Genomic DNA, 22,545 nt, shown 5'->3' with positions numbered 1-22,545 from the left:
ATCTCATGTAAAGCATCCTGAAGTTCGTCTTGTAGCTCCTTGTTCTCAGAAGCCAGTTGGTGTTCTTTCAGTTTCAGCTGGTCCAGTTTATCTGTGTCCTGCTCCAAGGAGATGATAGCCTCATGAGCAAGGTGCAGAGCCTCCTCAAGGTCATCTTGTAGCCTCTTCTTCTCAGAAGCTAATCTGTAAATTGTCCGTCTCAGGCGGATCACTTCATCGGTTTCCTTATGCTGCTTGGAGATGACAGCCTGATGAGCAATCATTATCTCATGTAAAGCACCCTGAAGTTCGTCTTGTAGCTCATTGTTCTCAGAAGCCAGTTGGTGTTCTTTCAGTTTCAGCTGGTCCAGTTTATCTGTGTCCTGCTCCAGGGAGATGATAGCCTCATGAGCAAGGTGCAGAGCCTCCTCAAGGTCATCTTGTAGCCTCTTCTTCTCAGAAGCTAGTTTGTGATCTTGATCCTTTTTCTGATTCCGAAGGATGATAGTGTCTTTACCAAACTCTAGAGCCTCCTCAAGGTCATCCTGTAGCCTCTTCTTCTCAGAAGCTAGTTTGTGATTTTGATCATTTCTCTGATTCAGGTTGATGACAGTGTCCTCACTAAACTCCAGACCACTCTGAACTTCATATTTTAGCTTCTTGTTCTCAAAAGCCAGACGTTGGTTTTCCTGAGTTAGACGGATCACTTCTTCTCTGTCTCTCTGCTGCTGGGAGCCTCCAGTCTCATCACCCCTCTGGACTTTGCAGTTCTCCCCTTGTGCCTTCATGTGCTGACTCTTCTCTCGCAGACGAGCTATTTCTGCTCGTGCTTGTTCTTGCATCAAGTCCATCTTCAGTGCAGCTCTGGCTTCGTTTTCTCTCCACGGGGCTTTTCGCAGACGAGCTATTTGAGCTTTTTCTTGCTTCAAGTTCATCTCCAGTGCAGCTCTGGCTTCTCTTTCTCTTTGTGGGGCTTCTTGCAGACAACCTGCACTTGCCTGCTTTGATTTACTTTCCTGTGAAACAAAACAGTTATTACTCATGTGCTTTGAAGCTGAACCAATTTATCAAAATTGGGGCTGAATTATCTTATACATTTCGCACGGAATTATAAAAATAGAGTCAATAACTGAAATGGAATCAATAATACCTCAAGCTTTATAATCGTCTCCATTTTCTCCTCTTTGTCTTTGGTCTCCTCAAATTCCTCTTCACTCTCCTCTATCATAACTTCTGGTAAATCGATCCTCTGATGTTTGGTCATAGCGACATACAGCATTTATTGTCTGCCTTACTGATACTACTTCATTTCTACGGTTTATTATTGACAAGTGGTAACCAACATCATAGGAGACCAACATCATGCTTTAAGATCTTTAGTTCTTAGATTCCTATTTCCTATGAAGTTAACCTCTTTATTAAGCATCACATCTGAGGCCAATGAAGGGTCATTATAGAGTTCCTAAAGGCTTAATTATGTTTCAGCTGTAAAGACAACAATATTATATCGGCGCTGAATAATTGCGTCATGGCCATCTTAACAAAGTAAACTGTTACACACAAATACTACATCATGCAATTACCGTGTTGATTTTCTCTTTCACTCAACTCATAAATAAGTCATCCAAAGCAGAATCTTGCTCTTTGAAGTAACTATAAATGATAAATCCTTAAAATCTTTGGGGGGGGTTATTCTGATTGCAACTGTACATACATCGTACTCTCACGGCTGTAAAGGTTAGCCTACTGTATACAAATGAACTTGGTATTAAAATGAACATGGCTTCAGTGAAACAAGTAATCAACATGCTAGGTAATGACAAAGAAGTTCAACAACACAAAGTCATAGGTTTACTTTTCTGGCAGACAATGTTCCCGACCAGCTGCATCCAGGGTCCAGCTGAGCTCGGCTCGCCTCCTCTTGTTTTCAACTTCCTTTAAGTTCCCTGTTATAGACTAACGTCTGCAAAAAAAGACTCAACATGCTATCTGTCTGTCTGTCTGTCCATCTTGACCTTTTCTTTGCTCTTTCATTCTTTACTTATATTAGAGGTGTTTTGTTCCTTTGTGAGTAATAGTGTCAGTAGCAGCAGGTAAGTCGGTAGCTGCCGGTGTATGTGTCCGGCAATGGACTGCTCGGTGGAAGAGGTCAGTCTGGCTATAGGTGAGGTTGTTGGGTATGACAGTGTGTTCATGATGCTAAAAAAGAGTGAGGAAGAATTAAACTTGGTCTTTAGATAAAAAATTGAGGAATTTTATTACACGGTGCATGTTACATCAGGTAAAATGATGTGTTTTGGCTATGGGAAAGAGGGACATCTGATCTGATGCAGCCACAGAGCGACACACAGTTCACAGGAGGAGAACAGTGTGGACAATTTTTTGATTGAAGAAGATTTTCTCAAATTGTCAACAAAAAGCAGAGATTTGCAGATATGCTGTAAGTTTCTATGAGGAACTCTTCAAGATGGAGTTCCAAGAGAGACCAGAGGTGGGACAGACATTCTTTGAGCGTCTACCCAAGGTTCCTGCAGAGGTCAGTGCAGAGCTACACAAACAGCTCTCTGCTGAAGAACTACATGCTGCGCTGCAGAGGATAAAGAACGGCAATGCTCCGGGCATCGACGGACTTCCTGCAGATTTTTACAAGGTTTTCTGGCCTGTGATTGGAGGAGATCTGCTGTTGGTCCTCAGAGACAGCACAACAAAGGACAGCTTCCTTCGAGCTGCAGGAGAGCGGTCCTCACCCTTCTCCCCAAAAAAGATCTTCAGGAGATAAAGAACTGGCGACCAGTAGCTCTGCTCTGCACTGATTATAAACTTTTGTCCAAATGGTTGGCCACGAGGCTGAGAAACAGTGTTAATTTTGGCAGCAATTTTTGATTTTGTCTTAGTCTTTATATGAAAATGCATATTAGTTTTAATCACATTTAGTCATTTTGATCCTTTCTGGTTAAGTCTAGTTTTCTTCGACAAAAACTCAGAACATTTGAGTCTAGTTTTAGTCACATTTAATAGCCACATTAAACTCATTTTCTTTCCTTCTCAGGCCCAGGGACCCCGTGTTGTGTCTACAGCTGCATAATAGTCTAGCTTGCAGTACTAAGGTCACTGTACTTCTTCACTTCAATTATTAATTTATTGTCATCCCTGTTGAAGAACTTCTCCGCTGTTTCCTCCGTTAAATGTCGGTGTCAAGGGTAAATTACGTATTCTCCACTCAAGCCTATGTGTCTCTCACTCTGCTGAATCACCGTGGTGCAGAGTTCATTTGTATTTTTCAGATCAGGGTTAGGGTTAGAGGGATGACCGCCATGTTTTTTTTTTTCACGAAGAGATAGAAGCACATGTCACGTGTCCCCAGCCTCCTGACTCATTATTACGTGGAATTCATACGAATTCTAGTGCATTACTTTGAGTAAGACTTTCTACGAAATTTTGATGAGACCAGCTCAAAATGTGGGGAATGTTCCATAAGGACAGACTGAAGATCTGTGACTCTCTGCTCTGGCTCCTCAAAGAGCCAGTGGTTCACGGGACTCGGCTCCGATATGATGTAGAACCAGGCTTCCTCAGAAACTGTGCCAGGCCAAAGTCCTCACACTGGGCCATGTGGTGGAGGTGTGTGGCCCTCGCCTAGCCTACCCTGCAGGAGTCACATTTATAACTGTTACGTACGCACAGAACGGGGCCTGAAACGTGCGTACGCCACTTCTCACGCAAACGTTGGGATTTATAAAAACAGTCTTTTCCACACAAACTCTGACCCATGCGTACGAACGTTTTGGAGACGGGAAAGTGGCGATGCAGACGTGAGGTGGTGAACTGTTCCACACAAACCTTTTAATTTAAAAATAAAAAAAAAAGACTTAAAGCAAATTACGTTTAGAATCTATTAACAGCAAAGTTACAGAGCCAAGTCATTAGTAGGTTTATAATATCCTCCAACACTGTGTATCATCAAATCACTGCAGTGAACGTGACTGGGCTGGAAGCAAACGCTGCAGCCTCTTCAATGTTTTTCCTTCCTTGATTATAACTCCCTTGAGCTGAAGACATGTACTTATTGTGGCACTTGTTTATCTCCGCAGTCTCCAGTCCTCCCTCCACCGTCAGCTTCCATCAACCGACTCTAACGACTACGCTGGACTCTTTCACACTAAAAGGCTTCATACGCTTCATTTCCTTCCATTGTAAACTAGACGGATCAGTTCTTCTCTGTCTCTCTGCTGCTGGGAGCCTCCAGTCTCATCACCCCTCTGGAGTTTGCAGTTCTCCCCTTGTGCCTTCATGTTCTGACTCTTCTCTCGCAGACGAGCTATTTCTGCTCGTGCTTGTTCTTGCATCCAGTCCATCTTCAGTGCAGCTCTGGCTTCGCTGTCTCTCCACGGGGCTTTTCGCAGACGAGCTATTTGAGCTTTTTCTTGCTTCAAGTTCATCTCCAGTTCAGCTCTGGCTTCTCTTTCTCTCTGTGGGGCTTTTGCAGACCACCTGCACTCGCCTGCTTTGATTTACTTTCCTGTGAAACAAAACAGTTATTACTCATGTGCTTTGAAGCTGAACCAATTTAACTGTGTCCTCATTGTGCTAGGAGATGACAGCCTGATGAGCAAGGTCCTTGTCACAATTAAATATCCTGAATCTGGTATCCCATTGCTTATGAACATCCTGGGAACGTATGGGCAATACTCTGGAATATATTACCAACACATGTTAGAGACTGTGCCACTTACACCACCTTTAGAAAAAACCTTAAACAGTGGTTAGTAGCAAGCCAGACCTGCTCTCATATGTAACCTTTGGTCATTCTAATTTTTTAACATGGACTCTTGATATGGGGACCTATTTTGTGTGTAAAAGTGTTTTTTTAATCTATTTTGTATACTGGTATGTTGTTTTTATGTTCTTGACTTGCCTTAGGACAACGGATGAAAATTAGCAATTAAGCTAACTCCGGCATATTTATATTGATGCTCTGGCTGACATATTGATTAATGTGCACTGTCCTAATCAAATAAATACAATAATAGTAACCCATCTTATGAAGCTAGGTGGAAAGATATTGAGTTATCTTTAATTGAAATACCTATCCAGTCAGTTCTGGGTTGCCCTGGCAGGTTTAATGATGTTCACCAGCTACATAATCATTGTACTAGTTTCTCTCTGAGAATGTGGTCAGATGTAGTAAAGAAATATCAGCTCTGTAGAGAGATTGGAGTGTTGAGCTGGCCTGCGTTCCATCCACACTTCCCTCCAGGTTTACAGGACCATAGGTACAAACAATGGACTAAGCGAGGAATCACCTCCTTCTGTAGGATAATAAAGAACGGAAACCTAAAATCTTTTGAGGATTTGCGTAAATCTTATGAGTTGGGTAAAGATTTTTATCGTTACTTACAGATCCGCCACTTTTTTCTGGAAACAATAAAGACCCCTAATTTAACTGAACCCTCGAAAATAATTCAAAGTTTTATAGATGCTTATGATTCCAAAAGTACTAAAGGTATCACTGGAAAACTATACAAAAGCTTTACTTTATTGAATAAAAACTCAACAGATTATATTAGACAACGCTGGGAAAAAGAAGCTAATATAGTAATTCCAGGGGAAACGTGGCTTCAAATCTGGAAAAATCAATCCACTTCCTCAAACTCTTATTTCTGGCGAGATTTCTGTTGGAAGAATTTGATGAGATTTTTTATTACCCCTAACCAGACATCAAAATTTACCGGTACGCAGGTCTCCTGCTGGAGGGGGTGTGGTGGGATTTCTGCAGATTGTGTTCACGTCTTTTGGTCTTGTCCTTGTATTCTACCTTTTTGGAGGGAAGTGAGAGAGTTAATTGTGGAAACTCTGGACATAATACTTGACTTTTCTTTTTGCTGTTTATATCTTGGAGAACTCCCTGAAGGTCTCAGTAAAGGAGACACATACCTCATGAAGATTTTCATGGTTGCAAGTAAAAAAGCAATTACTAAATGCTGGCTCCAGAAGAATCCTCCTACCATGAGACTCTTAACAAACATTATAAACTCCATCCAGGCGATGGAGAACTTGACTTTTGTGCTGCGGCTTCAAAAGGATAAAGGAGAGGAATACTGGAAAAAATTGGATTGCTACAAACATAAAGACTCCTGATTCTATCTCACTCCATTCCAATCAAAAGCGAGAAATATTTGTATTTTGTACTGCACCTATGCTTAACTTTTCTATACCTGCTTCCAAATGTGTGCACTGTCGTGTCCTAGCCCTACTTTACTTGTTTGTTGTTTTATGCTCATATATAAAACGAAAAATAAAGTATACAAAAAAAAAAAAAACAGCCAAACCAGTGGCACAAAAACAGGACCTGCAAGAACAAATGAGTAGCTGCACTAACACCTGCATGAATAACCGCCAACGCCTTGCTCAAACCTTGTGCTACTTTTTTTTTTTTTATATACAGTAAGTGCCGGGAACAGGTGTGATTCACAGGGACATTTTCAAAACGCATGAAGTAAGCAGGGATTAAAGACCTATGCATAGCAACATGCTTCCTCAAAAAGGTTAAGTACACTGCTTAGTTTCAAAAAGGGCTGAAGCGGCATCAACTAGCTACATATCAAATGGATTAGACTCAAGGGGAGGAAACAAGCCACATGTAAAACCAGCGAAAGAACACTTATAGCAGGAGGATTGATCAATTCACAAAGTGGAACTATGTTATTTCAAAAAGGTGGGAAGTGAACACAAAGAAATACTGAACAAACTAAAAATAAATGAATCTTTGGATACGTAAAAAACCCTATACACACAATCCACTTCGTAACTTTCATTTTTGCGAAGTGCCTTCTTCAGAGGAGGGATATTTGGTCTCTTTGTTCTTCCGCACTTCCTCCAACTTCTTGTCCTTCTCCTTGAATTTCTCATTCATTGCTGCCATAATTGCTGTGCGGTTCTCCTTGTTGGCCTCCATCTTCTGATTAAGCTTCTCCTCTGCCCTCTTGCTGTAGTTGTTGTTCTCCTCCTGAGCTTTCTTTAGCACTTCCTTTTCATGCTCACGCTTCTCAGCTAATTGCTTCAGAACCTCTGCCTCATGGTTCTTACGTCTCTCCTCTGCAGCATCTAGCTTCCACTGTATCTCCTCTAGAGAGAGATCCTTCTTCTTGGGAGGAGGCAGGGGGAACTCACACTTGGCATCGGGACAGCATCTGCCAGGATGACCTCAAAGGCCTGGCCAGAAGACCGCTTGTCAATCTCCGGCTGCCATCTTTAAGAGTGCTGCAGGTCAATTTACCTCGCTTGTTGTGTGTTACCGGCTGCGTGGACTCCCGGAGCACAGAGAACCTGTTGGGGATGATGAAGTCTGGCACACCCTCCTTCTGCTTCTTCTTCTGTAAGATGCTGATCCAACACCAGCCGGACTTACGGTTAGTTCTTAGTTTAATGAAAAGGACCCTGACATTTTCTTTGTGTTGTTTGAGCATTTAGCAGCGGCACGAAATTGGTCTGATGCGGAGCGAACCCTATTACTTCAATGTGTGCTCACTGGCAAGGCCCAGGAGGCTTTCTCAGCCTTGACTGTGTTGGTCCTTTGCAACGATCCAAAGTCGGCAGTAACTTTTTGTTCACAGTGATTTGTCAGGCTACGCGCTATCCTGCGGCCTATCCCCTCAGAAACATTACCACCAAGTCTGTTTTGAAAGCTCTGACACAGTTTATGTCTATTTTTGGTATCCCAAAAACGATTCAATCTGATCAGAGGTCTAACTTCACTTCAAAGCTATTTGTAGAAGTGCAGAACCAGTTAAATGTCAAACATTCTCTGTCCAGCGCATACCATGCCCAGAGCCAGGGAGCTCTAGAAAGGTTTCATCAAACGTTGAAGTCCCTCCTCCGTGCATATTGCACTGAATCGGACCGTGATTGGGAGGAAGGATTACCTTGGCTGATGTTAGCTGCCAGGGAGGTGTCCCAAGAGAGCTTGGGTTTTAGTCCCAATGACCTGGTCTTTGGTCACACAGTGCGAGGCCCTTTAGCCTCCCTGCACAGCGACTGGCAAGCCAAGGAGGCCCAAAAAAATGTAAAAGATCACGTTGCTGCCGCGGTTCCAGTGGGTCCTTCAGCTCCACCTCTTGATCCAACAGGGGAATTGGAGGAAGAGTGTTATACACCAGATGATGGAATGTTGAAAGGGTGTCTTAAAAATTCAGAGTCACTTTCCAATCTTGATGTAATATTGAATCATTTACCTGAACCAAAGCGAACCCCCGCTTGTTCAATAATCTGCCTTCCTTGACCATAACTCCCTTAACCTGAAGACATGTACTTCTTGTGGTACTTTCTTTTTAAAGACCAGAACCAATTTGAGCAGCTCTCTTCGTTTCTTTTTCAAAAGCAGATGCAGTGTGTTTGCTTTGCTCTTCCAAGACAGCCCTTTGTACCTTTTCCTGTTTTAGGGCACCTTCAGGTTGGGCCTATCTTGTCTTGCTCCATGATGGCGCTTAGCAATCGTAGCTTGATTCATGGAGATGATATGATATCAAAGTCATAGGTTTACTTTTCTGGCAGACTATGTTTCCAACCAGCTGCATCCAGGGTCCAGCTGAGCTCGGCTCACCTCCTCTTGCTTTCAACTTCCTTTAAGTTCCCTGTTATAGGCTAACATTTGAAAAAAAAAATCAACATCCCATCTGTCCATCTGTCTGTCTGGAGCTTTCTTTGCTCTTTCCCTCTTTACTTATCGTAGAGTTGTTGGGTTTTTTTTTAGGGAACAAACTTTATTGCTAAAGTCATGGTAACATACAGTATATTCAAACCAAAAGACATTATCAACAGTTCAGAACAGTTGATATCTTGTTGCATTTTAACTGCATGAAGCATCAGGACCAATCAATGGTAATGAAAAGCCTGATGAAAAAACAAAGTTATTCTACAAGATAGTATGAAATCAGCTGCCAAAGAGAAGTCTACAGGTAAAGAAAAACCCAGCTATATCCACACAAAATCTAAACTATGACCAACTAACAGTGTAACTGCATCAGTATCAACAGTGTATTCAAATCCAAGAAAGAATAGTTGTGAAAGTATCAGTTAAAAAAATATATCAAAATCTTTGGAGAAGTCAAAACGGTTTTCTTGGTTATATCAAACTAAATCTCAACTACTTTCTTCGCCTCTTTGTTGTTCCTCACTTCTTCAAGCTTCTTCTCCTTGAACTTCTCGTTGAGAGCTGCCATCCTGGCGCTGCGGTTCTCCTCATAAGTTTGCATCTGCTGATTTAGTTTCTCTTCCACCATCTTGCTAAAGTTGCCGGTTCCCTCGATGGCCTTCTGGACGACTTCCTTCCCGTGCTCTCGTTTCTCAGCCAAGTGTTTCAGCACATCAGCCTTGTAGCTGTTGCGTCACTCTTCAGTAGCCTCCAGCTTCTTCTTAATATCATCGACATATCTTTCCTTTTAAGAGGAGACAGTGGACATTCCACCTTGGCGTCGGGAGTTGAAGGGCTCAGGATGACCTCAAACGCCTGAACTGAATTACGCTTGTTCAGCTGTTTCACTTGGATATCTCCACAGATTTCCATTTCAGCAGAAGGTGTTGTCTTTAATAACACGTCTAGTGCTTCAGTGTGTAGATCCTCCTTCAGCTCAACTTCTGTTTCAGACCCACAGACCGCCAACATCTGCACCTTCCAGTAGCAGCAGTTTAGTTGGTAGCTGCCGGTGTCTGTGTCCGGCGGTGGAAGGGGTCAGTCTGGCTGTAGGTGAGGTTGTTGGGTATGACAGTGTGTTCATGATGCTAAAACAGAGTGAGGAAGAATTAAACTTAGTCTTTGATGAGCAAGGTCCTTCTCATGTAGAGCATCCTCAATTTCATCTTGTAGCTTCTTGTTCTCAGAAGCCAGACGTTGGTTTTCCTGAGTTAGACGGATCAGTTCCTTCTCTGTCCATCTGCTGCTGGGAGCCTCCAGCCTCATCACCCCTCTGGAGTTTGCAGTTCTTTGCCTTCATGTGCTGAATCTCCTCTTGCAGACGGGTAGTTTGAGCTTGTTCTCACTTCAAGTTCGTCTCCAGTGCAGCTCTGGCTTCGCTTTCTCTCTGTGGGGCTTCTTGCAGGCCACCTGCACTCACCTGCTTTGATTTACTTTACAGTTATTACTCATGTGCTTTTGAAGCTGAACCAATTTAACAAAATTGTAGGTGAATTATCTTATACATTTCACACAGAATTATTAAGATGGAGTCAATAATACTTCAAGTACATAAACTGACATTAACACTGGAGTTTCTCTAGTCTGACACTGCAAGCAGTTTATCTGAATATACTTGATATTGAATCACACATTGCGTAAAGTGACACCCGATGAGAGGGCTGATGTTACCGCGTCGCTGGCTCCGATGCTCTCAGCGTATTTTTAAAAGATGCTCGAGGGTTGGATAAATATTGTCCATGTTTAGTTTTTCTAAAGCGCCGGGCAGTGCTAATAATATCACCCATTGATCCAGTTGTATTCAAGCATATACTTACTTTTTGCTCCAACATTAAGCAACAGCGTCCCAACATTAGTCTTTTTTAGTGTTGTCTTTATATACCATGTTCCGAGGATCATACATTTCACTGTACTTCTTCACTTCAATTATTAATTTAATGTCATCCATGTTGAAGAACTTCTCCGCTGTTTCCTCCGTTAAATGTCGGCGTCAAGGGTAAATTACGTATTCTCCACTCAAGCCTATGTGGCTCTCACTCTGCTGAATCACCGTGGTGCAGAGTTCATATGTATTTTTCAGATCAGGGTTAGCGTTAGATGGATGACCGCCATGTTTTTTGTTTTCACGAAGAGATAGAAGCACATGTCACGTGTCCCCAGCCTCCTGACTCATTATTACGTGGAATTCATACGAATTCTAGTGCATTACTTTGAGTAAGAGTTTCTACGAAATTTTGATGAGACCAGCTCAAAAATTGGGGAATGTTCCATAAGGACAGACTGAAGATCTGTGACTCTCTGCTCTGGCTCCTCAAAGAGCCAGTGGTTCACGGGACTCAGCTCCGATATGATGTAGAACCAGGCCTACCTCAGAAACTGTGCCAGGCCAAAGTCCTCACACTTGGCCATGTGGTGAAGATGTATGGCCCTCGCCTAGCCTACCCTGCAGGAGTCACATTTAGAACCGTTGCGTATTTCTCACGCAAACGTTGGGATTTATAAAAACAGTCTTTTCCACACAAACTCTGACCCATGCGTACGAACGTTTTGGAGATGGGAAAGTGGCGATGCAGACGTGAGGTGGTGAACTGTTCCACACAAACCTTTTAATTAAAAAATATTAAAAAAGCAAATTACGTTTAGAATCTATTAACAGCAAAGTTATGGAGCCAAGTCATTAATAGGTTTATAACAGGAGTCGTCAACCATAGGTACGCGTGCCAATGAGCCATAATCATTGGCACGCAGTCGTTTTCCTCAAACGACTGTTTGGGCGGCGTGATAGGTTTCTCCATCACGCCACCTGTATTAACACCTCCCAGCCGCTAGGTGCCAGTATTGCACCATTGGCTGGATGCCAATCGCCATTAATTAAGAAGAAGAAGTCTCCCGCATTTTCCCGCACGAATCTCTGCGAAGTGCGTAGTCAGGTGTAATGGCGATGGCATGTCCCGTGTCTAAAAAACTGAAGGCCCGGGCATTTCAGCTCTCATGGGAAGAAGACTATGGTTTCGTTTTGAATAAGGACCGTGCTGTATGCCACTTTTTGTTTAGAAAACGTGGTTTGCCGAACGTCCTGCGTTAAGCGCCACTTTGAGTCAAAGCACGAAAAAACTTTTAAAGACCCGGCAGACAAGGGAGAATCCATCAAACGTGCTGTGTCCAGGTATGGGAAGCAGGCCAACTCTCTGAAAATATTTGCCACCGCCAAAAACCATGGGACCGAAGCAAGCTTTCGCATTGCTCACTGCATTGCGAAGCATGGAAAACCATTTACTGATGGTGAAAATATAAAGGAGGCTTTCCTCTCCAGCTCAGAGGTTCTGTTTGAAGGACTACCAAACCAAGAGACAATTAAATCAAGAATCTGAGACATCCTCATATCAGCTCGAAGTGTTGAGCGACGCATCGAAGAAATGGCAAAAAATGTCCGGGCGCAGCAAACAGCTAGGTTAAAAGATGCCTTGGTGTTTAGTGTTGCACTTGATGAGAGCGTGGACGTGAACGATGTACCGCGCTTGGCAGTCATGGCAAAATACTGCGATTCGACTGTAAGAGAGGAACTCTGCTGCCTAAAGCCACTGTCCGAAACAAGTAAAGGTGAGGACATAGCCAGAGTGTTTATGGAACATTTTGAGGAGCGAGGGATTGACATCGGCAAGATTTTTGCGATAACAACAGATGGCGCCCCCGCCATGGTCAGGAAACTGAGCAGTCAGACTAATTGAAGAAAAAGTCGGTCACCCGATCACGAAACTCCACTGCATTATACACCAAGAAAATCTCTGTGCAAAGATGTCAAAGTCAGATCTAAATGAGATAATGGCTACGGTGGCAATAATTATTATCTTTATAGTTAAGCGATCCTCACTGTGCGTTCACAGAGACATCCCTCTCCACTCCGCGATTCGCTGGCTAAGCTGCGGAAAAGTTTTGGAGCGGTTTGTTGGCTGCTTTGATGCCATCAAGGCCTTCCTGGCTGAGAAGGGCCAGGACTACCCAGAGCTTGAGGACGAGAAGTGGGTTGTGAAACTCATGTTTCTCACGGATATTACGGGACATCTCAACGAGCTCAATCTCCGGCTGCAAGGTGCAGGGCAAACTGTTTTGGACATGTTCGACACATGGACAGCTTTTGTCGGCAAGTTAGCAATATTTGCAAGTGACGTTAATAACTCCACTTTCCACTACTTCAGACACGTAAGGGAGTTGTCATCGCAGCGCAGCATCGATACCGCTGAAATATGCAAATGCATGAGCGAGCTCAGGCTGGAGTTCACAACACGGTTTGGGGACTTTCAGAAGTATGGACCTATTTTTTCTTTCTTGATCAGGCCTGAAAACTTTCATGGACAGGAATTTGATTTATCTCTGATAGACTGGTTGGATACAGAGGGCATGGAAATGCAGCTGATTGAGCTGAGGAGTTCAACACTGTGGGTGACTAAGTTTGCAGAGCTACGGAAACAGCTGGAAACCACAGCAGCGCAACATCACGGAACCTTCATGTTCACCTGCTGGACATCTTGACCGGAGAAGTTCAACTGTCTCCGGAACGTTGCACTGGCTTTACTGACAGTCTTCGGGTCAACGTATCTGTGTGAGCAGATATTCTCACACATGAAGAGTGTGCTCAGCCCCTCCCGCAGTCGTTTGACCACGGACCACTCCGAAGCATGTGTGCACCTTAAAGTCACTAACTACATCCCCCAGATAATGGAGCTCAGCAAAGGAAAGCAAGGTCAGGGCTCACACTGATTGATAGGCATTATTGTATTTGTTGCAGGGCCTACACTTGTTTTCATATGTTTCTGTTGTGCCCCTCTTTTTCTCTGACTCAGCTGTTGATTTTTTCATGAGGTCACATTCTTGTATAGCCCTAGTACTGTTATTTATGTTTGATCTGCTTTTGTCCACTTTGGATATTTCCAATGCAATACTTGTTAATGACTTACTGAAAGCAATGTTTTGAAATGGTGTCAGTGCAATCTGTTATTGGGTGGGGAAATTCTGAATATGAGTGTGGTTGGTGGGGTTAATGACAGAACTATGGTAGCTTCAGTTGTCATAGCAACTCAAAATATGTTTATTTTGTCCAGTCTGGGCTACTGTAAAAAAAACATGGTGGCCTCTTATAAAGTGTTTGAATATAAAGTGTTTAAATATAAACACTTTGTTATAATATAACATAATATCAGATCCCTGATATTATATATCAGGGCTCACACTGATTGATAGGCATCATTGTATTTGTTGCAGAGCCTACACTTGTTTGCATATGTTTCTGTTGTGCCCCTCTTTTTCTCTGAATCAGCTGTTGGTTTTTTCATGAGGTCACATTCTTGTATAGACCTTTTACTGTTATTTATGTTTGATTTGCTTTTGTCCACTTTGGACAATTCCAATGCAATACTTGTTGCCATAGTGTTTTGAAATGGTGTCAGTGCAATCTGTTATGGGCTGGGGAAAATCTCAATTCTCATGAGTGTGGTTGGTGGGGTTAATGACAAACCTATTGTACTAATGAGAGAGATTATTCAAAGTGTTGATATATATATAGCCAATATGCATAGAAAAAAATGTCATGTCTGTTTTATATATGAATGTTGTTCAATAATAAAACCTAATGTTAAAAATAATGTTGATATGGCACACTAATTGACAAAAAAATGTCACATTGGCACTTGCTGTGAAAAAGGTTGCTGACCCCTGGTTTATAATATCCTCCAACACTGTGTATCATCAAATCACTGCAATGAACGTGACTGGGCTGGAAGCAAACGCTGCAGCCTCTTCAATGTTTTTCCTTCCTTGATTATAACTCCCTTGAGCTGAAGACATGTACTTCTTGTGGCACTTGTTTATCTCCGCAGTCTCCGGTCCTCCCTCCACCGTCAGTTTCCGTCAACCGACACTAACGACTTCCGCTGGACTCTTTCACACTAACAGGCTTCATACGCTTCATTTCGTTTCATCTTAAATTAAAAATGTTAATGATCAACACTATCAAAGTGTTTTATTATGAATTCGTCTGCTAATTATGTATCTTAGAAAGTAGTACAGGTCCATGCCACAAACCAGCAGTGTGGGAAAAATCTAAGTTAATGCTTTAATCTACATATTCGAAAAGGATTGAGAAGAAGTACAAACTTTTGTCTCGTATGTTGACATATTCAACAATCTCTCTCTCTCTCTCTCTCTCTCTCTCTTTCTGTCGGAGTGCATGCTGGGAGTGTTGTGAGTGACCTGAGTGACCTGGAAAGTGTGTTCAGTCTGTGATTGTTCTACCTTTTCTTTGCGCTGACTGGGGATCCCTGGACCTCAGTGAGTGACGATAACTACCTTGTGTAACTGCACAAGGTAGTTAAGGTAGTTAAACAAGGTAGTTAAACATCTAATGGCTAAGAAGCCATTAGATGTTTAAAAAGTAAAGAACAATGTTTTCTTTAACCATACAATGGTTAAGAAGCTTGATTTCTGTTTAGGATGAAGACTATATTAATGTTCCATATGGAATAGCAAAGAGAACTGCTTAAAAACTGCTGAGTTGCAGCACCATTGTTTTAGTTTTTTATAAATAAAAAAAGAAAACATGTTAAATGTATATGTGTCTTTTGTCATGAATCTTTTTGTTCTCACAAACATATACAGAGAAAATAAGTAATATATAATTATCATGATTAATACACAGACAACTGTTATTAATTTGTTTCCAATTTTTTTATTATTTCACAGCCCTAATAAAAACAAAAACAGAATAAACAAATATCGTTCTCGGCTAGATTGTTGTTTTAAACATCGATATCGGCCAACAATTTCCATATCGGTGCATCCCTAGCTGTTGCTTGAAAGTATCCGCTCTTCTGGCTTAAATTCAATTTAGAGATTGTTGTGTACACTACTCTTTCACCTGGTCTTGGACCTTCAAGGCGGTTTGGAAGCATACGCTCCCGCTTGATCACAAATTTGCCTTCATTGACCATAGCACCCTTAACCTGAGGACATGTACTTCTTGTGGTACATTTTTTTTCAAGAGCAGAACTATTTTGAGCAGTACTCTTTGTTTCTTTTTCAAAATCAGATGCAGTTTGTTGGCTTTGCTCTTCCAAGACAGCCCTTTGTATATTTTCCTGTTTTAGGGCATCTTCAGGTTGGACCTGTCTTGTCTTGTTCTCTGACTGTTCTACTTTGAACGTACCGACAGTATGTTGGCGCTTAGCAATCGTAGCTGGATTCTTGGATGTGATATCATCTTTCTGTTCCCTGATTTCTTCATGTCGCTGACAGGGAGCTCTGATGGGTTTGCTCTCCATACTTAGCATCATCTCCTCTGCATCTGATGAGGCGTCTTTTAGCCTCAAGTATTTTCGATATAGTCGAAAGTTCTGTTCTCTAGCGTTCTTCATGTCTTCATCGAGTCTGATGCGAGCTTCTCTTTCTTTCTGGCCGTAACTTCGAGCGAGCTGACTCTCACCTAGAGCATCCTGAAGCTCATATTGTAGCTTCTTGTTCTCAGAAGCCAGCTGGTGATTTTCCTGAGTAAGCTGGTCCAGTCTAGCTGTGTCCTGGTGCTGGGAGATGAAAGCCTGATGAGCAAGGTCCTTCTCACGGAGCGCGTCCTCAAGTTCACTCTGTAGACTCTTCCTCTCAGAAGCAATTTTGTTAACTTTCCGACACAGGCGGTTCACTTTATCTGTGTCCTCCTGCTGCTGGGAGATGACAGCCTGATGAGCAAGGTCTTTCTCACATACAGCACTCTCAAGTTCACCTTGTAGCCTCTGGATCTCAGAAGCAAGTTGATGATTTTCTTTGGTCAGCAGGTCCAGTTTATCTGTGTCCTCCTGGTGCTGGGAGATGACCTCCTGATGAGCAAGGTCCTTCTCACGTAGAGCGTCATCAAGTTCACTTTGTAGACTCTTCCTCTCAGAAGCAATTTTGTTAACTTTCCGACACAGGCGGTTCACTTTATCTGTGTCCTCCTGCTGCTGGGAGATGACAGCCTGATGAGCAAGGTCCTTCTCACGTAGAGCGTCATTAAGTTCACCTCGTAGCCTCCTGATCTCAGAAGCAAGTTGATGATTTTCTTTGGTCAGCTGGTCCAGTTTAGCTGTGTCCTCCTGCTGCTGGGAGATGACAGCCTGATGAGCAAGGTCCTTCTCACGGAGCGCGTCATCAAGTTCACTCTGTAGACTCTTCCTCTCAGAAGCAATTTTGTTAACTTTCTGACACAGGTGGTCCAGTTTAGCTGTGTCCTCCTGGTGCTGGGAGATGAAAGCCTGATGAGCAAGGTCTTTCTCACATACAGCACCCTCAAGTTCACCTTGTAGCCTCCGGATCTCAGAAGCAAGTTGATGATTTTCTTGGGTCAGCAGGTCCACTTTATCTGTGTCCTCCTGGTGCTGGGAGAAGAAAGCTTGATGAGCAAGGTCTTTCTCACATACAGCACCCTCAAGTTCACCTTGTAGCGTCTTCTTCTCAGAAGCCAATCTGTAAATTGTCCGTCTCAGGCGGATAACTTCATCGGTTTCCTTATGCTGCTTGGAGATGACAGCCTGATGAGCAATGATTATCTCATGTAAAGCACCCTGAAGTTCGTCTTGTAGCTCCTTGTTCTCAGAAGCCAGTTGGTGTTCTTTCAGTTTCAGCTGTTCCAGTTTATCTGTGTCCTGCTCCAGGGAGATGATAGCCTCATGAGCAAGGTGCAGAGCCTCCTCAAGGTCATCTTGTAGCCTCTTCTTCTCAGAAGCTAGTTTGTGATTTTGATCATTTCTCTGATTCAGGTTGATGACAGTGTCCTCACTAAACTCCAGAGCACTCTGAACTTCATATTTTAGCTTCTTGTTCTCAAAAGCCAGACGTTGGTTTTCCTGAGTTAGACGGATCACTTCTTCTCTGTCTCTCTGCTGCTGGGAGCCTCCAGTCTCATCACCCCTCTGGAGTTTGCAGTTCTCCCCTTGTGCCTTCATGTGCTGACTCTTCTCTCGCAGACGAGCTATTTCTGCTCGTGCTTGTTCTTGCATCAAGTCCATCTTCAGTGCAGCTCTGGCTTCGCTTTCTCTTTGTGGGGCTTCTTGCAGACCACCTGCACTTGCCTGCTTTGATTTACTTTCCTGTGAAACAAAACAGTTATTACTCATGTGCTTTGAAGCTGAACCAATTTAACAAAATTGGGGGTGAATTATCTTATACATTTCGCACGGAATTATTAAAATAGAGTCGATAACTGAAATGGAATCAATAATACCTCAAGCTTTATAATCGTCTCCATTTTCTCCTCTTTGTCTTTGGTCTCCTCAAATTCCTCTTCACTCTCCTCTATCATAACTTCTGGTAAATCGATCCTCTGATGTTTGGTCATAGCGACATACAGCATTTATTGTCTACCTTACTGATGCTACTTCATTTCTACGGTTTATTATTGACAAGTGGTAACCAACATCATAGGAGACCAACATCATGCTTTAAGATCTTTAGTTCTTAGATTCCTATTTCCTATGAAGTTGACCACTTTATTAAGCATCACATCTGAGGCCAATGAAGGGTCATTATAGAGTTCCTAAAGGCTTAATTATGTTTCAGCTGTAAAGACAACAATATTATATCGGCGCTGAATAATTGCGTCATGGCCATCTTAACAAAGTATACTGTTACACACAAATACTACATCATGCAATTACCGTGTTGATTTTCTCTTTCACTCAACTCATAAATAAGTCACCCAAAGCAGAATCTTGCTCTTTGAAGTAACTATAAATGATAAATCCTTAAAATCTTTGGGGGGGGTAATTCTGATTGCAACTGTACATACATCGTACTCTCACGGCTGTAAAGGTTAGCCTACTGTATACAAATGAACTTGGTATTAAAATGAACATGGCTTCAGTGAAACAAGTAATCAACATGCTAGGTAATGACAAAGACGTTCAACAACACAAAGTCATAGGTTTACTTTTCTGGCAGACAATGTTCCCGACCAGCTGCATCCAGGGTCCAGCTGAGCTCGGCTCGCCTCCTCTTGTTTTCAACTTCCTTTAAGTTCCCTGTTATAGACTAACGTCTGCAAAAAAAGACTCAACATGCTATCTGTCTGTCTGTCTGTCCATCTTGACCTTTTCTTTGCTCTTTCATTCTTTACTTATATTAGAGGTGTTTTGTTCCTTTGTGAGTAATAGTGTCAGTAGCAGCAGGTAAGTCGGTAGCTGCCGGTGTATGTGTCCGGCAATGGACTGCTCGGTGGAAGAGGTCAGTCTGGCTATAGGTGAGGTTGTTGGGTATGACAGTGTGTTCATGATGCTAAAAAAGAGTGAGGAAGAATTAAACTTGGTCTTTAGTTTAAAAATTGAGGAATTTTATTACACGGTGCATGTTACATCAGGTAAAATGATGTGTTTTGGCTATGGGAAAGAGGGACATCTGATCTGATGCAGCCACAGAGCGACACACAGTTCACAGGAGGAGAACAGTGTGGACAATTTTTTGATTGAAGAAGATTTTCTCAAATTGTCAACAAAAAGCAGAGATTTGCAGATATGCTGTAAGTTTCTATGAGGAACTCTTCAAGATGGAGTTCCAAGAGAGACCAGAGGTGGGACAGACATTCTTTGAGCGTCTACCCAAGGTTCCTGCAGAGGTCAGTGCAGAGCTACACAAACAGCTCTCTGCTGAAGAACTACATGCTGCGCTGCAGAGGATAAAGAACGGCAATGCTCCGGGCATCGACGGACTTCCTGCAGATTTTTACAAGGTTTTCTGGCCTGTGAATGGAGGAGATCTGCTGTTGGTCCTCAGAGACAGCACAACAAAGGACAGCTTCCTTCGAGCTGCAGGAGAGCGGTCCTCACCCTTCTCCCCAAAAAAGATCTTCAGGAGATAAAGAACTGGCGACCAGTAGCTCTGCTCTGCAATGATTATAAACTTTTGTCCAAATGGTTGGCCACGAGGCTGAGAAACAGTGTTAATTTTGGCAGCAATTTTTGATTTTGTCTTAGTCTTTATATGAAAATGCATATTAGTTTTAATCACATTTAGTCATTTTGATCCTTTTTGGTTAAGTCTAGTTTTCTTTGACAAAAACTCAGAACATTTGAGTCTAGTTTTAGTCACATTTAATAGCCACATTAAACTCATTTTCTTTCCTTCTCAGGCCCAGGGACCCCGTGTTGTGTCTACAGCTGCATAATAGTCTAGCTTGCAGTACTAAGGTCACTGTACTTCTTCACTTCAATAATTAATTTATTGTCATCCATGTTGAAGAACTTCTCCGCTGTTTCCTCCGTTAAATGTCGGTGTCAAGGGTAAATTACGTATTCTCCACTCAAGCCTATGTGTCTCTCACTCTGCTGAATCACCGTGGTGCAGAGTTCATTTGTATTTTTCAGATCAGGGTTAGGGTTAGAGGGATGACCGCCATGTTTTTTTTTTTCACGAAGAGATAGAAGCACATGTCACGTGTCCCCAGCCTCCTGACTCATTATTACGTGGAATTCATACGAATTCTAGTGCATTACTTTGAGTAAGACTTTCTACGAAATTTTGATGAGACCAGCTCAAAATGTGGGGAATGTTCCATAAGGACAGACTGAAGATCTGTGACTCTCTGCTCTGGCTCCTCAAAGAGCCAGTGGTTCACGGGACTCGGCTCCGATATGATGTAGAACCAGGCTTCCTCAGAAACTGTGCCAGGCCAAAGTCCTCACACATGGCCATGTGGTGGAGGTGTGTGGCCCTCGCCTAGCCTACCCTGCAGGAGTCACATTTATAACTGTTACGTACGCACAGAACGGGGCCTGAAACGTGCGTACGCCACTTCTCACGCAAACGTTTTATAAAAACAGTCTTTTCCACACAAACTCTGACCCATGCGTACGAACGTTTTGGAGACGGGAAAGTGGCGATGCAGACGTGAGGTGGTGAACTGTTCCACACAAACCTTTTAATTTAAAAATATAAAAAAAGACTTAAAGCAAATTACGTTTAGAATCTATTAACAGCAAAGTTACAGAGCCAAGTCATTAGTAGGTTTATAATATCCTCCAACACTGTATGTATCATCAAATCACTGCAGTGAACGTGACTGGGCTGGAAGCAAACGCTGCAGCCTCTTCAATGTTTTTCCTTCCTTGATTATAACTCCCTTGAGCTGAAGACATGTACGTCTTGTGGCACTTGTTTATCTCCGCAGTCTCTGGTCCTCCCTCCACCGTCAGCTTCCGTCAACCGACACTAACGACTTCCGCTGGACTCTTTCACACTAAAAGGCTTCATACGCTTCATTTCCTTTCATCGTAAATTAAAAATGTTAATGATCAACACTATCAAAGTGTTTTATTATAAGTTCATCTGCTAATTATGTATCTTAGAAAGTAGTACGAGTCGCTGCCACAACCCAGCATTGTGGGAACAAATCTAAACTTATGATTTAATCTACATATTCGAAAAAGGAGCGAGAAGTACAAACTTTTGTCTTATATTTTTATTCGATCTGTTAATAAGAGATGAGGAGAGCTTTATTCTTAAGGGAAAGTCATTGACATATATCGGCCAAGAATTTCCATATCGGTGCATCCCTAGCTGTGTTTGAAAATATCCGCTCTTCCAGCTTAAATTCCATTTTGTGATTGTTGTGTGCACTACTCTTGTACCAGGTCTTGGGCCTTGAAGGAGTTTGGTAGCCTACGCTCCCGCTTGTTCAATAATTTGCCTTCCTTGACCATAACTCCCTTAACCTGAAGACATGTACTTCTTGTGGTACTTTCTTCTTCAAGAGCAGAACCAATTTGAGCAGCTCTCTTCGTTTCTTTTTCAAAAGCAGATGCAGTGTGTTTTTACTTTGCTCTTCCAAAACAGCCCTTTGTATATTTTCCTGTTTTAGGGCACCTTCTTCGATTTTAAGTCATGTTGCTTTGTATATGTCATCAGGTCACGACACTTGTCTTACATGTCTAGTTTGGACTCGATTGGACCAAATATGTCCAAGATACAGAAGCTTGTGTTTTGATGGCGTTTAATCAGACTTTGACGCAACGCCATGGTCACAAGGTGTGACGAAAAATAGATCTTTGAATAATTTAAAATCTCCATCTTGTTGGGATGACACTCAAGTAAATTTAACGTGTGCGTCAAAGTAAAAATGTGGAATATGACCAAAATGGCCACAAAATCCAAAATGGTGGGGTTCCTGTTTGTTTAAGCATATCTATCCAAGAGACTTATTTCTTTGTCATGAAAAGATGTTCCTATCAATTTGTAGATGTAGACCAATCGTGGTGCCGGGGCTCCCCTTTAGGGGGCGCTAGTCAGTTATTTTGCCACGCCTATTCCTTAAAACCATCTGAATATCTTTAAGGGGGGGCTGTGGAGGTGACGTTTAATCCTATAGACTGGGACAAGATCTGTAGTGGGGTTTTACCTATGTACCTCAATCTCCATACATGAACAGAACTTAAATTTTATTTTTAGAACCTATTACACACCTGTTCGCCTCCAGAGAATGTTCCCTTACACATCTAACCTTTGTTATTAATGTAAATACATAAAGGTATATTTATTCACTTGTTTTGGTCATGCAACCGTATCCAGACTTTCTGGAAGGGGGTACTCTCTGTAATTCATTATTTTTGCTGATTTCTTCTTTCGCTCACTGGGAAGCTTCCACACATTGTCCTGCTGCTTTCTCACATGGACTCATTCTGATATTTACCAGGGAGGTGCAGGAGACAATCCAGAAAACAACCAGATCAACCGAGTCAGACAATTGCATTCTCACATACAGACTCGCCGATAGATTTCTGGAAAAATGTCCAGACTTAAGTGCCGGTCTGAAATTTCCAACACGATTTATCAACTTTTGCCAAAATCAGAAATGAACCATGAGACTC

The 22,545-nt window shown here is 42.4% G+C and overlaps 1 protein-coding gene and 2 pseudogenes across 1 annotated transcript; all 3 read right to left on the bottom strand.

The window, feature by feature from the left end:
• Positions 1–6,737: 6,737 nt before the first annotated feature.
• Positions 6,738–7,445, bottom strand: LOC133933423 (stathmin-like; annotated as a pseudogene).
• Positions 7,446–9,110: 1,665 nt separating this feature from the next.
• Positions 9,111–9,541, bottom strand: LOC133933414 (stathmin-like; annotated as a pseudogene).
• A 3,042-nt stretch (positions 9,542–12,583) lies between these two features.
• LOC133933406 (paramyosin-like) lies at positions 12,584–18,026 on the bottom strand. The gene is made up of 4 exons (XM_062380513.1): positions 17,913–18,026; positions 15,848–17,778; positions 13,183–13,264; positions 12,584–12,751 (listed from the first exon to the last, which is right to left on the bottom strand). The coding sequence occupies exons 1-4, from the start codon at positions 18,024–18,026 to the stop codon at positions 12,584–12,586; spliced, it is 2,295 nt and encodes a 764-aa protein (XP_062236497.1).
• Between the last annotated feature and the right edge of the window lie 4,519 nt (positions 18,027–22,545).

The sequence above is a fragment of the Platichthys flesus genome, chromosome 3, assembly GCF_949316205.1.
Source record: "Platichthys flesus chromosome 3, fPlaFle2.1, whole genome shotgun sequence".
Lineage (NCBI taxonomy): Eukaryota > Metazoa > Chordata > Actinopteri > Pleuronectiformes > Pleuronectidae > Platichthys > Platichthys flesus.
Note: the sequence above shows the minus strand (reverse complement) of the source record. Positions and strands in the feature narration are given on the sequence as shown.